The 15663-nt window shown below is 42.9% G+C and overlaps 1 protein-coding gene across 4 annotated transcripts in view; it reads left to right on the top strand.

The window, feature by feature from the left end:
* Positions 1-842: 842 nt before the first annotated feature.
* LOC135495518 (protein-glutamine gamma-glutamyltransferase K-like) overlaps positions 843-15663 on the top strand; it is a 28789-nt gene continuing 13968 nt past the window's right edge. The window contains exon 1 of one of the 4 annotated variants that reach the window (XM_064784245.1): positions 843-922. In XM_064784245.1, coding sequence (XP_064640315.1) covers positions 858-922 — 65 coding nt within the window. In that variant the 5' untranslated portion in view covers positions 843-857. Of the gene's footprint in view, positions 923-1081; positions 1359-3908; positions 3980-5094; positions 5207-15663 lie in introns of those variants that run through there. The other 3 variants (XM_064784243.1, XM_064784246.1, XM_064784244.1) reach the window with 3 other exon arrangements.

Genomic DNA, 15663 nt, shown 5'->3' with positions numbered 1-15663 from the left:
CATCACGATTTCAATTTGTATCTTCTAATGTATTTCGATAAAATGTTCACCAATCCTGGCAACAGCTGAAGGATACTTGTACTAATGATTCTAATGCTTCCTATAGTTTTGTACACGGCCCTTACATAAAAGATATCAGCAGGTGCTGCCGAAAATAAAATGTCACCCCAGAGCGAGTGTGTGACGGCTTGTAATAATTATACCGATCATCCACAGAAGAGAAATCATATGTAATATGCCTGTGATGATTGTCAAAATAATTCAAGTTTTGATGAAGCCTCAAGATTAGGATAATTTATAATAAAGTGGGTCTACTTCTTATGAACCATTTATCGTAGAAATTTAAGCCGTCTGTTACATGAGTATAACACCTCTTTTAAACATTAGGATCGAGCAGGAATGGGAGGCTACATTGCAGGGGAATGTCTAGCGTATAATTATTGTTTATCGGTCACGGTTTATTACAGTAATTGTACAATAATAGTAAATCATGGCAGTAAAAAAAAAACCTTTGCAATTTGTTATTCCAAGGCAGAATGCGCTATTTGAATAACCTGATTTTCATCTTGAACGTGATATCATAAAGATCCCATCCGTACGTTGGTCGAAATTTTGTTTGCTCTTGATCAAACGAGACTGACTTGATCGAGAAAGAGAACAGAAAGCCCTGTTAATGCAAATAAGTGATAAAAACAGTTCGTTTGCACTGCACAATATTTGTATATATTTGTATGTCTGAAGAGTGTTTGATAGCCATTTTGAAATGCCCAAGCTTGCAACCTAATTTAAAGCCGGGATTTAAACCAACCACTAGATTAAAAGAAATTGTCTCTTCTGTGCCCTACGACACCGAAAATATGCCCTTTTCAATAAGAACAACAAGACATCGGCGGTTTAATTTCGGCCACTGCAGACCTTTCAGGTAGGCTAGTTTTGACAGTGTCTTTTCAAATCATGTCGTCCGAAACAAGTTTTTGTAGTGACAATAACCTATATTTGCATTGTCTTGGTGCCATCATTCATTCATAGAAAAGCTATCTAGGCCTAAATGTTTTTAATTCAAATTCGGTGGTGAATGCCTTTGAGTCACTGAGATAGTCGGACGTTCATCTGTACATCTGCCACTCCGACACTGTCGCAGTCCGACGCGCTTGTTTGAGAAACCTGCGGTGACCCATCCTTGGCTTGCGGTGTCGCATTTCTCTTCTCGGAGATCGCTCTAGCCACATCATCACCATGTCTTCCTACAACTTCTCCCAGTCCAGCGGCCATGATTACCATCCCAGGTATCTGCGCTACTATGAAAGGCCTATGACGGGGAACTACCAGTACAGCCGTCTACGACATTTCACCTTCAGGTGAGACAATTTTAAGACTTATGATATTGGTTCGTCTACACAGCTTCGGCTCCTGATATATATATGCTTTTTAATAGAGGTATCATGGTCCAGAGAGTTTCCTTCATGACGTCTGGATGAGCCTTTTAACATGCGCTATTGGCCTATAAAGTGACTTTGAAATTGGTTAGTTTTCAACTGAGAAAATGGTAACTCGTCACGGACGGAATTCCATTTCCTCTGCATTCGTCCACTCTCTATAAATGTGCGTTTAATTGCATGCAACTATACTTGGGCGCCAATTGTGAAGTGTCGACTCCGCCTGCGGTCATCCATCACAGCTTATGTCAATCACCCACAGATAACGCGGACCGTCTTAGGACGAGAGCCAAGGAGGAGTGTCTCACGATTAAACTCCCGAGGCAGTTCGTTCGTCATTCAAAAGCACTTCCTTTATGTTAAGGAATGATGGGGTGACTTGAGGCCGGTCCACTTCTGCGTCAGGAGTGTACTCGAAATCGGCCTGATGGTGGACCAGCTGCCGAACTCCTGTATAGAGACAACCTGACATAACCAGTGGTTTAAATATACGCCGCCTTCCGATATTTCGATATCGGATTCCAGATGCGCAACCAGGATTTACTGCGAGAGATATGCGGCCTGAGATGAAGCCCCGAAACAGTTCATGAGTTGGATATCTACGCAATGAGAATACGCACGACGCTTGGACTTATGCGTAATAGAATTTGACCTTCTCGTGAGGGAGTTTTCGCGAAACCCCCGAAACGTCCACGCGAACGCCTACCCTCCACGTTAGACGTGGATGGGCGTTCGCGTTCGGCGTTTCGGGGGATTTGCGAAAACTCCCTATTGTCAGGACGTCTTGTCATACTGCAAAAGGCTAAGGAAAATCACAGGCCGGTTGCTAGAAGGCTTTGTCTTTATCCTTGAATGCCCTATCTTCAAACGATTGAGGACAAGATGTGCCTCTTTTTCCACTTAAGAACACCGAGGTAGTGGCCTCAGCCGAATATTTAGGTTATTTCAACAAATTATATTCATTGAAAAGCGACTCACATTATTTCGCCTTTTGAAAAATATAAAATATAGGAATTGGTTTTGAGTAAACACCATAGCTTGTTATGCCATTGTCCTTCCACTTGCGTTGTTTGATATTCACCCGTTCAACTCACGTCAATAGCATTCTAGATCTGTTCCGACGTATCACATTTCAAAACTTTTATTGTTATGATAGATGTTAAAAATGTGGTTAGACAAGTCTGAGAGAGAAAACATTGTGTTGATGTCACTCTTTTTTGCTTTTAACATAGTTAACCTGGAATTCTAAATACGAATTATATTCGAGAGCCATCCCCTTTTGATCGCATATAGGCCAATAAAGATGCGAGCGATCATGATTTCGGCATCGGCTAACTCTACAGCCTGTGAGAAGATCGCGGGCGAACAGACAGAGGGACAGGTTAGAGTCTGTCTGGAACGAAAAGTCCGTATAAGGACATATTATTTTGTTGACCCTCTGTCTCCTCCTGGCCACACTTGTGGGCCTTTCTCACACACGAGTGTTTCAAAAGTTGGCCATAGAACATATGGTTATGGCAGGCCTAAACCAGGAGGGACCGAGGCTCAACAAAAACAGATGATCAGTAAATAACTGTCCCTCTGTCTGTTCTGAGAATGCACCAAGAAGCGCCAACCAAGCGCTTGCTCCTATCTAAATTCCTATAATACCGACATATCAAAGGCTGATCAGGGCAAATATTGATGACATCGATACAGCTTTCAAGGGGGTCTATAGATATAAACCGGCAAGGGCGAAAAAATGGTTTTCGGAATCCAGTCTGAAGGATATCAAGTTTTAGCAAAAATACTTGACATTATCTATTGATCTCAAGTGATGTTGACATGGCAATTTGGTGTCCACTGCGCCTGCATGACCGCAACTGAATGAAGAGATCACTCAGGGACTGTCTGACAGCTGTGACAGGGACTGTCTGACAGCTGTGACCTCGACAATCAAAGCTGTCAGACAGTCCCTGTTGCGGTCATGCAGGTGCAGTGGACACCAAATTGCCACGTCAACATCATTTGTTATTATTTCCTTGGTGTCCACTGCCTGGGAACACCCCAGGGCGCTCTGGCTTTGGCACTGCACATCTGTAGTGCCTGTGATGGGGAATTCTCACACTCTCCCATCTTCGTAAGTGGTCGATTTTTGTCGCAACCCTATAGGGCCCCGCACTCACTTTAGAGTGCATTATTAATGGACTTCAGCTCCATGAAGCTTTCATCAGTGCACCCAGCCCATGTGGATTTCATGTTCCCAAGGTAAGTATAGACGTACATTCCACGTCAATTAAAAATTATCTATTGATCTCGTCTTAAACCGCAAAAGTTCTCACCGATCACTAGCCGTGCCTGGACAGAATGGTAAACTATACTTAAGTAAACGTTGACATTTCTTCCGGTTTATTTGACGGGCAAATTGGCGGGCCAGACTTGTCCATAAACAACAAATATTCCATCCAAAGTGGTCAATTTCTTGATTTGGAGCTGCCAGAACTGGTACTTCAGTTTGCTATTAAAATGATGAAGTGCGACCCATCAACGGATGAAGCCCACCGGTAAGCTGTCCAGCCTCCAACTGCTCATATGTTTGTGAACGATATTTTGTTCCTTATCAGCTTTATCATCAACCCGCAGAATCAATCATCAAATTATTGAAACAGATGTAGCCGTTTGCCCAAGAACGATCAGTTATTTACTGATCATCTGTTTTGGTTGAGCCTCGGTCCCTCCTAGTTCAGGCCTGCCATAACCATATGTTCTATACTCGCCGGTGACGCCCGCGCCCAGTGTGGGGGCTTAAGTCTTTTGCTTCCGGATCGGGGCGCAGAAATGTTGAAGAAGATATTTCCTGATTTATATCATCACCTCGTTGTTGGTATCGTTCTTGGATCAAATTCTAAACCTCTCTGATGTCAGTGACAATGCCAGACAAGTGCTTACACAACACTTGAGCTATACAGGCCTCGATACGGTACTTCTTCCTCCTTTTTTTTCTTATTGTGCGTTCTCAATCTAAAATGGACAATCCTTTTCTGGTGACTAATATACTGTCGTCTGTCGTCATTCGTCCTCACCGCAAAGCTGCATAGGTCCGGCATGCAGGTTCCAGATCGCCAGCTCCTCCCTCAGGGCTGATAGCTTGGGAATTTCGTCAGGATGTGGTTGGCAGATGTATTGCGTTCGTCCTCTTACTTCATACTTTCAGATGGGATAAATATTGAGACGTAAATCCGGTGGTCAGCCATCATGATCATGGCATTTCAGTCATCCTATAGGCGTGAAAATTAAATGTTTGTAACTTTGAAGTTGAAGTTAGTCCGGACGTTGTGGATTGGCCTCATCCCTTCCCCATATGAACCCTTTGTGTTGTGGATGATTAATAGACTGGCACGGGCGTCTACCCTGGCCAAAACAGGAATATCATCGATTTCCTACGATGAGCATCCGATTCGGAACGACACAGGTGCATACGATTGCTGTTGGATTATCTTCTTCTAAATGTCATAAACAAAAGTGTTGAAACAATCTTAAATGGAATTAGAGGGATCTTCTTATCATGGGTTAGGGGTATTTTTTCTTACTAAATAACTGATCACAAAGCCTAACAGCTGTGACAGGGAAACATCTGTACCTTTATAACCAATAAAATGACTGGCCTTTCCTACTCTTACGCCATATCGAACTTGCTCGTGGATGCTGAACTTGAGATCAACGCTCGCTGCCTTCAAAGCCAACATAATGCATAGCGCATTTCCGGAATCGCGTTCCCGCGCATTTTGCAGGTTGGTATTGTTCACTATACTTTAGGGTTGCAAGGGAAGGTGCATCCTCTAATACCAGAGTCAGTCGTTATGCTCCTCCCCTCGCACACGTTACTATAAGCTCGGTCATCAGTGCCAAGTGTTGCACTGACGTTCAGGATTGGGAAAATAATGCACATTTAAGATAATCGTGTTCATGAATTCCTCCAAAAGTTACAGGTAACCATATGATAGAAAAGGGGTTTTAAAAGCCCCCTCTAAGGTTTATTGCTACAGACAGTAGTTTATAGATCTCAGGAGTCCTGAAGATTTCCGCTACTATACATCATCATCAATTCCCAATCCATCCTGTGCGCTTCAGAGCCTTTCACTCGAGGGTTTAGCGTGCAACTGACCCTCACGGCGAAGATGGCCAAGCACTTCTTCCCAAATTAACGTTTCCCCTATCTAAAACCTTTTTCGTTCTATTATGCACCTGTACTATAAACAATAATGAAGATATATATAATTATCTGTTGTCAACTTGACTAGTTATTTTATGCAAGGAACCCTTCGACTTTGACGATGCCTATTTCTGAAGCAACCCGGAGGCTGTATCTGGCTGCCCTTGAAGCCAATTCGGGATTTCGTATTCGTACAGAATATGAATAGTTTGATCTATATTTTACTTCCCTATTTAAATCATATCCGACTTTGTTCTCTCTGCATCACATTCTATTGGAAATGAAACCTCTTCAGCGCACGATGTCGAGATTGGCAAGACAAGCCTACTGGCGCGGGGCCCAACTGCTTTGGTGTGTCATGGGCCCTTGCCCTGTTCTCTACGACGTTTGTTCACATCAATCGCTTCCGGCTTTGAGCTCAAAATCATCATCTCCTTCATAATGGGTAACGCCGGATTGGGTGCCTTGTAGCGAAAGAATTGTTGGTTGGTTAGTTCAAATTAAGTTCAGGCTCACTCTAGACGTTCGATATAAGCAACGCAAGCCTATAGGCGACGTCATTCGAATAAATGCGGGATGAGCAAGAGTCGGCTACTTGGCGTTTCGATCTGGAAAGTTGATGAGGAATCGAAACTCCGTGTCCGTTCCGTGAGCAAATTAGCTTTTTCTGTGGGATCCGACTTGCCGATAATTTTTGCTGCCATTAATTTCTGTTCTTTACGTCGTCATACCCGTGCATGAGGCGGCTTCCGTGTTATCTTTTGTGTTTCATTTACATAGTGTGAGCATCAAATATATCGCTGCTTCTTATTCAATCAACATCCAAGAGTTTCGGCATAGCAGTTGGTCCATGCTTTGAGACCGGTCTGGCGTGATTACCACTTCCGGGCAGACCCGATCAGTTTCAGCATGGGCATGGCTGGTTACAACGACACAGGGACGTCATCGGGTGTAAATACGCTCAAAGACGATGACCCATTGATGGAGACGTTGCTGGCCATTTTTAATTTCTACATACCTTGCGTCCTAATGTGCCTAGGTTTCATAGGTAACACCGTAACATTCATCATTATGACGATAAGACTCCGTAAGCGCCAAAACGTCGTGATGTCATATCACTTTCGGGCGTTGGCCATGGGGGATAACGGTATGTTAATCCTAGGTATGGCCCAAAGGGTGATACTGGATAAGGTACCAAATGCTTTCGAAAACTATGGCGATTTTTTATGTAAGGAATTTTACTACACTCTGTTCGCGTCTTTTGGTATCCATGTCTGGAATGTGATCATAATTTCTGTCGACCGGTTTGTGGCAGTGTGCTTCCCGTTAAAGGCGGCTGCGTGGTGCACTGTCGAGAAAGCCAGGGCATGCTATCTCTTCAACCTTTGTTTTCATCTTGCTTTCAACGCAGTGAAGCTGTGGAAATATTACGAGAAGGGGAGCGAAGAAATCTGCGTCAACCCTCCGGATTTCCCAAACTGGTTTGAGAACTTCATTTTAATGTTTTATTACGTCATCGTCAACTACGCACCGCCAGTCATAGTTCTAATTCTGAATGTATCCATTCTGATTTCGTTTCGACGAAAGGGTAAGAAACTGAAAGATTGTGACGATAAGGACGCAAAACAGAAAAAAGAGGGCCAGGAGCGCAATCTAACTTTGATGATGATGGTCGTTGCTTTTGCGTTTATCTTTTGTCTGGCATGCTATCCCTTTGATGATCTTCTTTGGAGTTATGCAATGCCTCATGTTGCAGCTGCCTATCCGAAATTACGGGAGCTCTGCTTTTATATTTTCAATTACATGACGGATCTGGACTCCTGTATCAACTTTTATATCTACCTATTGGTTAGTGCCTCGATCAGAACAGACTTCTTACGCTTAATTGGCTTGAGTAAAGGAATGTAGCTCAGCATTTGAGGTAGTGATGTCTGGGGTGGTGACCGAATATTCTTAGGCGGAATACTGATTAATTAATTTGTCAATCAGATCTAAATGCCTTTCCGAGAAATGAAATATATGCGCAGATCACAATGTAGTTATCATTCAAATGAGGATCTGGTGACTATAATGAGATGGGTGGGGCTCCTTCAGCTCAGGAAGTGATAATATTCTCGTCATGTTTCTAGTGTCGAACGCTGGACTGATAAACAGGGGCCTCATAAGGGCAATGGATAATTGACCCATAAAATAGGGGCAGCGGGGATTTGAACCATCGACTCTTCTGCAACACCTCCTGGCGCCAGTTGCTGCACATCGCTCTTCCCATTTTTCTCATCGAAGCCGAACGTAAACCTCGCCAGGAAATGTGGAAGTATTTTTTCATGGGATTTCCCATTTGAGAATTACAAGCACTTCAGCCGCCTTCGTTTCAACAGGATTTTCGTCGCACGTGACCGAAATCTTTCAACTCATGTGACCTGCATGTAACCCTAAACGTGATGCTGTCAAAAACGTGACTGGCTGACAATCATACAAAAATATCATAATGATATATGTAATTATGGTTGCGCTCTACTTCTTGGCGTGCAAGATTAATACACTTCCCTTCCGTATTGTTGGATTAAAGTGAAAAACGGCCTTAATCTTTCATGATATAGCCTAGCCCAAGACACGCTTAAAAGTCTGTGACCACTGATTACAATTTTCTACCATTATGGACACCTCCAACCAAACTGTCTCGTCATATTGTGGAGCTTGTTTGACATAATGGGCGAGGCCAGGTCTTGGGGTTGAGAAAGTGTGGGTGTTGACGTAGGCATCATCATCATCATCATCAAGATAACGCTGTCACTACGCCAAGACCGCACCCCCAAGCTTCCAAACACTAGAGTTCTGAAAAGAGTTTGACAAATGTTACCGAAAAACGAGGGAAATGGGGTGAGGTGGGGGTGTGAGTGTGTGGGGTGTGTGTGTGGGGGGGGGGGGGGGGCTGTCAAGCTCACTGTCAAGGTCTTCAATTTTGCAATACTTTTCATAGTCCCCATGCAGTAGGCGCGAAACCAAAATGCACGAAATAACAAATTGCAGTGGTTAAAAAGACGGTTTCACTGAAAAAAGAAAGGATAAAGAAAGTTCACTGTTTTATACTCCAGGAATATTACGTATTCAGGATGGGTGCCATTATTGACCTTTGAAAGGCACTCCGTTCGTTCAGAAAATGTAATTTAATTTGAATTTAATTTTTATGTATTAAATACATAAAAATTAAAACGTACTCAATACCGTTGCCATAGGCTGGTGTACAATATTACATGCCCAGTTTAAACGAACTTGCGTGCGACAGACAACTGCATGCACAAACGGCAATTTTTATTTCTATTCACCTTAGCCACTAGAACACAAGAGGCGAAGGCTTTTAAAAACTGATCTGATATGATCTGAAAATAACCGGACATATATGCACATTGCTGCATAGTTATTTGAGGATGTCTCTAATTATAAAATGACACGCATTTCCTCTATACACTGAAGTCGGTCAGGTAGATCACGCATGATACGAATCGTCATGATGATGTTTCATGTTTACTATATAGTATATATATCGCAACAGGGTTCGAGCTTTATATCATTTCAAGTTCTGCTTTCAATTTCACAAAATCTCTCGTAGCCTTACGTGCCTAACGTTCGCGAAGAAAACAAGCCTGCCAGCGACGGAGTTCAAATGGCCAGTTGTTTGTTCTAAAATAAGCCCTTAATCGGTTCCCTATGACGATTATTGTTATATAATCTGGCGTTGAATTCGCTATCACTTTCGTTTCCCAATAAGGAAACCTATCCAACAAACAGCGCCGAAAGCAACCTCTGCCACAGCGGTGCTTCAGTCGCTATTAGGTTTGTTATAGGCAGCAATCGCCCCTGTTCACGCGCTGATTGGCTGGGACGTTACATCATCGCGTTATTGAACGGATTTCTGGATTTCTGCAGGATTGACGACAAAGGCTTTCGATGTGCAATCTTCTCATTCTCCGACAACAACGAGCGATGTGATCGAGAATGTGCGTGAAGGTGTTTGCTCCGAAACGAGCCTTACGGCGACGAAATACCATTTTTCTTTATGCCCTCTGTTCGATTATTGAATATCATCTTCCTTTCATCTTTCATTTTTAAATCGCTTCTGCATTTGATCGGCATATTATTGTATACTTTTAACAAACCAAATTCACAAACAACTAACGTCAATTATCCTGGCAGGTTGTGACTGTTTACTATGACGTGCAAGTTCCAGTCTCAGCTGACTTTGCCTTATAGATCATCGTCTGCTTAAGATTGTCCGTTCCAACTCGCAACACTTCTTCGAAATGATAGTAACCCATTTCTAAATGGAGCTTTCGTGTTAGGCCGATTTCTCAGTATCTAGCTCAGTTTTTTTCCGTGTTCTAGCCAGCTTTAACCAAATCTCCCGAAATACCTTTAGAAACATGACATCACATTCTTCATCGATTTGATTTCATATTGTTGTAACGCCGTCGCTTTCCACCTGGACAAATAGACTACGTGTTTCCCCGATTCCATCAACTCCCTGCTCTGATGTACCGATATTCTGACCTTGACCTGCTAGATTTGAGCCTATAGGTCTGATATCCTCAGTTTCAGTCATGTCGGCCTTCAACGAAACGTCTCAAGATATAAATAAGGGAAACGGCGATGGCCATGAAGATGAAACATTAATAACATTGATGTCTCTTTTTAACTTCTACATACCCTGCGTGGCGTTGTCCCTAGGTTTTATCGGGAACACGGCAACTCTTATAATCATGACGCAAAGACTCAGTAAGCGTCGAAACGTCGTAATGTCTTACCATTTCAGAGCGTTGGCCTTGGGAGACAACGGTTCATTAATCCTAGCCTTCGTGCACAGAGTCTTACTCACCAAGTTCCTAGATGCTTTCGCAGTGTACGGCGATTTCTTCTGTAAGGTGATAAACTATGGCGTTTTTTCAGTTTTCGGCATCCATGTTTGGAATGTGATCATAATTTCTATCGACCGGTTTGTGGCAGTGTGCTTTCCGTTAAAGGCAGCTGCTTGGTGCACTGTCAAGAAAGCTAGGGCTTGCTATGCGTTTAATATTTGTTTTCATTTAGCCTTCAACTTAGTAAAACTGTGGAAAACTTACAAGACGAATAGGTCAAACACACACACCGACATCTGCGTCAACCCTCCGGAGTTCCCAGAGTGGTTTGAGGGATTTATCCTAATGTTTTTCTTCGTCATCGTGAACTACTCATCCCCGATCATAGTTCTCTTATTGAATATATCCATTTTGATCAAGTTTCGACAAAAGGGCAAGGAATTGAAACATTTGAATGAAAGAGGCGCACTAAAGAAACAGGAGATTCAGGAGCGCCATCTAACGGTGATGATGATGGTGGTTGCTTTCGCGTTTATCTTTTTTCTGGCATGTTATCCGTTGGACGGTGTTCTATGGAGTTATCTAATACCACAAGTTGCAGTGGCCTATCCGAAACTCCGGGTGCTCTGCTTTTATATTTCCAATTTCATGACCGATCTGGACTTCTGCATTAACTTTTATTTGTATTTATTAGTCAGCGCCTCGATCAGAAAAGACTTGGTGCGCTTATTAAGTTGTGGTAGAAGCGTTGGTCAGGCTAGGTCTGTTCACCAAAGTGGCTGATTTAAACCATCGAATCCTTCCTCATCTTGAGAGCGCTCTTTCTTTTAAAGGGGTACGCCTCTGGTAATTACTGATGGTCCAGGAAAATAGAAATGTAGTCATATACCCAATGCCGTAGTGTAGTTATGATGCATTCGAATTGGCTATAACTTGAAAATTTATAGTACATGTATTTGTAAACCATTCTACTCAACGGCAATACAGTACGATAGAAAGAATCGATATCATGCATGTCAATCAACGAAACAGAATAGCAATCTGTCCCTTATGACGCAGAGACGACCGATTTGTTCGTATGCGGCAAAAATCGCTCTTATGCCCCGGGTAGCCTGCGACATAAATAGTTTAGCGCGACCTGCGGATATACCTTTTTGATTTTTTACCATACCGCTGCAATGTGGGATTGAGCTAGTCTGCAAGCAAGATCGCTTCTTGCAGCGACGTGCGATAATCATGAGCTCCTGTACCGCCCGTAGCCGCCCGAGCCGGATCTCACTATACCGCCCGTAGCCGTCCGTGTTTAAAACTCCCGTCCTACGATATCCAAGCGGACGAGAAGTAAAGTAACACCACAGGGGCGATGCTTAGAGTGTAATCTTTGTAATAAAACTCGTTCCTAGGTGGGTTTCTGTACATTTTACCCAGTAATACAGGGCTATAGCGAGTTGGCGAGTCAGCCTCCTGACCCCATTCATGTATTCATGTACAGGAGACTGCCGGGCCGGGTTTTGTGTTTCGATATTAGGTTGGATTATCGTACATAAGGGTTTCTTTATGGATTTTTTTGAGGTAGGAACTTATTATGATTCTATTGTTTATCACAGGGCCTTTTTATGAATTTTCGCTAAATTGCTGAGAGGGTTAATGCGCAGTCGATACCAGGGGGTTAAAATGAAAAATTAATTATATCATATTGTAGGTATGATTGTAAGCTTCATGATAAATATCACTTGAAGTAGTCTACTTCTTTTTCAACTTTTTGTATCTAAAGGGGTTTACACACCGGGCAGAGAGTAAAATACACGAAATAACAAATTGCAATGATTAAAAAGACTTTAAAGTATATGTCTTATACTCCAGGAATGTATTACGTATTCAGGATGGTTGCCATTATTGACCTTTGAAAGGCACTCCATTCGTTTAAAAAAAAATTGAATTTGAACTGAATTGAATAAATCCAATTGTGTATATAAGTACTGATATAAATTTCAACAATATCGTTGCCATAAATGTAGGCTGGTGTAAAATATTCCATGCCCAGTTTCAGCGAATTTGCGTGCGACTGACAACTGCATGCACAACGGTAATTTTTATTTCTATTCGCCTTAGCGACTAGAAAATAGAACACGAACGGCGAATTAAAAATAGATCTGATCTTATCTTGAAATAATCGGTCAGATCATTATGTACATGTACATCGTTGGTTATTTGAGGATGTCTCTAATTATAAACTGACATGCATTTCCTCTATATAGATACCGAGACATCACGCATAGTATGAATCGTCGTGATCTTTCATGCTTACTACCAGTAGTATACATATCGCAACAGGCCTTGAGCTTTGTATCATTTCAAGTGCTGCGCTTTCAGTTTCACAAATGCCAAGAAAACAAGCCTGCTGGCGACGGGGTTCATGATCAAATGGCCAGTTGTTTGTTCTAAAATAGGCCCTTGATCTTTCCCTTATGAAGTTTTTTTGTTATATCATCTTGCGTTGAATTCTATATCACTTTTGTTTTTCGATTGGGAAACCTATCCAGCAAACAATCGTCGAAAGCAACATCTGCCACATGGGTGCTTCATTCGCTATTTGCTTTGTTATTGGCAGCAACCCCTGTTGACGTTGTCGCACCACACGCACTGATTGGCTGGAACCTTACAGCATCGCGCTGTATTGATAGGATTCCTTAAAGCTTGCAGCACACTGGACGCCAACTCCGGCGGCAAGGCGCGTTTTTTGCCGCAAGAGTCCTGAACGCCTGAAAAATTCGTAGTGTGCTACGGACGGCGTCAGGCAAACGCCACTTGCCGCCACTTGCCGCCACTTGCCGCCAGATATCTAGCATGTTTGATTTTTGACGCCTGTAGCGGCGTCTGAACGCCAGTGAACGCAAGAAGAATCCAGGTGTGCTACGGATCGCCGCCAGAGTTGGCGTCAACCAGCGTCAACGGCGAGGCTTTGGCCAATCACCTTGCGTCTTGACGTCACATGATATCAAAATGGCAGCCCCCACGATTCTTGGAAGTGGCGGAAAAGACGCTACTGGACGCCAATTCTGAGTAGGTGTGCTATGAGCGCGATCCACTGCCGCCAACTCTGGCGTCGAGCGGCGTTCAGTCTGACGCGCCTTGCCGCCGAAGTTGGCGTCCAGTGTGCTGCAAGCTTTAGGCTTCTGTCGGATTGACGACAAAGGTCTTCAGTGCATCCGACAACAACGAGCTATGTGAGAATGTACGTGACACTGATTGGTTGGAAACAAGCCTACCGGCGACGGAATGCCATTTTCTTTCTGCCCGCCGTTCTTTGACTATCCCTTTCCTTTCACCTTTCATATTCACCTTTCATATTACTGTCTATTCTTTCAAGTAAGCAAACTCTCAAAAAACTAACGTCGGAGTGAGCAAGACAAGCCTTTCTGCGATAGTGGTTCAATTATCCTGGCAGGTTGTGACTGTTTACTATGATGTGAAAGTTCCAGTCTCAGCTAGCTTTGCTTTGTAGATCATGGTCTGCTTAAGATTGTCAGTTCCAACCCGCAACACTTCTTCGAAATGGTGGGTGATTTACCTATTCCTAGATGGAGCTTTTCCGTTATGCCGATTTTTTGTCCGGCTGATGATAATATAGTTATAAGCCACACAAGTCAATCGGCAACATCGTTCAACGACTGCGAGACGTTCGCTACAAGAGGTATATCTGAGACTTTCCTCAGCGTTATAAACGTTTGTGTGCCAGTATCCAGGTCAGTTTTTTCCGTGTTCAAGCCAACTTTTACCAAATCACTCGGACCCCATCCCATTCTTCATCGATTTGGTTTTATATTGTTGTAACGCCATCGCATTCTGCCGGGACAAATAGACACCGTGTTATCCCGTTTCTCAGTTTCAGTCATGTCGGACTTCAACGAATCGTCTCAAGATATAAATAAGGGAAACGGCGATGGCCATAAAGATGAAACATTAATAACATTGATATCTCTTTTTAATTTCTACATACCCTGCGTGGCGTTGTCCCTAGGTTTTATCGGAAACACGGTAACTCTTATGATCATGACACAAAGACTTCGTAAGTGCCAAAACGTTGTTATGTCTTACCACTTCAGAGCGTTGGCCATGGGAGACAACGGTTCATTAATCCTCGCCTTCGCGCATAGGGTCTTACTCTCCAAGTTCCCAGATACTTTCGCAGCGTACGGCGATTTCCTCTGTAAGGTGTTAAACTACGGTGTTTTTGCGGTTTTCGGCATCCATGTTTGGAATGTGATAATAATTTCTATCGACCGGTGTGTGGCAGTGTGCTTTCCATTAAAGGCGGCTGCTTGGTGCACTGTCAAGAAAGCTAGGGCTTGCTATGCGTTTAATATTTGTTTTCATTTAGCCTTCAACTCAGTAAAACTGTGGAAAATTTACGAGACGAATAGGTCAAACATACACACCGACATCTGCGTCAACCCTCCGGAGTTCCCAGAGTGGTTTGAGGGATTTATCCTAATGTTTTTCTTCGTCATCGTAAACTACTCATCCCCAATCATAGTTCTCTTACTAAATATATCCATCTTGATCAAGTTTCGACAAAAGGGCAAGGAATTGCAAAATTTGAATGAAAAAGGCGCACAAAAGAAACAGGAGATTCAGGAGCGCCATCTAACGGTGATGATGATGGTGGTTGCTTTTGCGTTTATCTTTTTTCTGGCATGTTATCCGTTGGACGGTGTTCTATGGAGTTATCTAATACCACAAGTTGCGGTGGCCTATCCGAAACTCCGGGAGCTCTGCTTTTATATTTCCAATTTCATGACGGATCTGGACTTCTGCATTAACTTTTATTTGTATTTATTAGTCAGCGCCTCGATCAGAAAGGACTTGGTGCGCTTATTTAGCTGTGGTGGAAGCATTGGTCAGGAAAGATCTGTTCACCAAAGTGGCTCGTAGGAGATTTGAACCATCGAATCCTTCCTCATCATAAGAGCGCTCTCTCTTTTAAAGGGGTACGCCTCTCGTAATTACTGATGGTCCAGGAAAATAGAAATGCAGTCATATACCCAATGAGTGTAGAACTTTATGATGCATTCGAATTGGCTACAACTTGAAAATTTATAGTACATGTATTTGTAAATCATTCTACTCAACGGCAATACAATACGATAGAAAGAATCGATATCATGCATGTCAATCAACG

Source organism: Lineus longissimus, chromosome 11, assembly GCF_910592395.1.
Source record: "Lineus longissimus chromosome 11, tnLinLong1.2, whole genome shotgun sequence".
NCBI lineage: Eukaryota > Metazoa > Nemertea > Pilidiophora > Heteronemertea > Lineidae > Lineus > Lineus longissimus.
The sequence above is the reverse complement of the archived record's forward strand: the minus strand, read 5'-3'. Positions and strand labels throughout refer to the sequence as shown.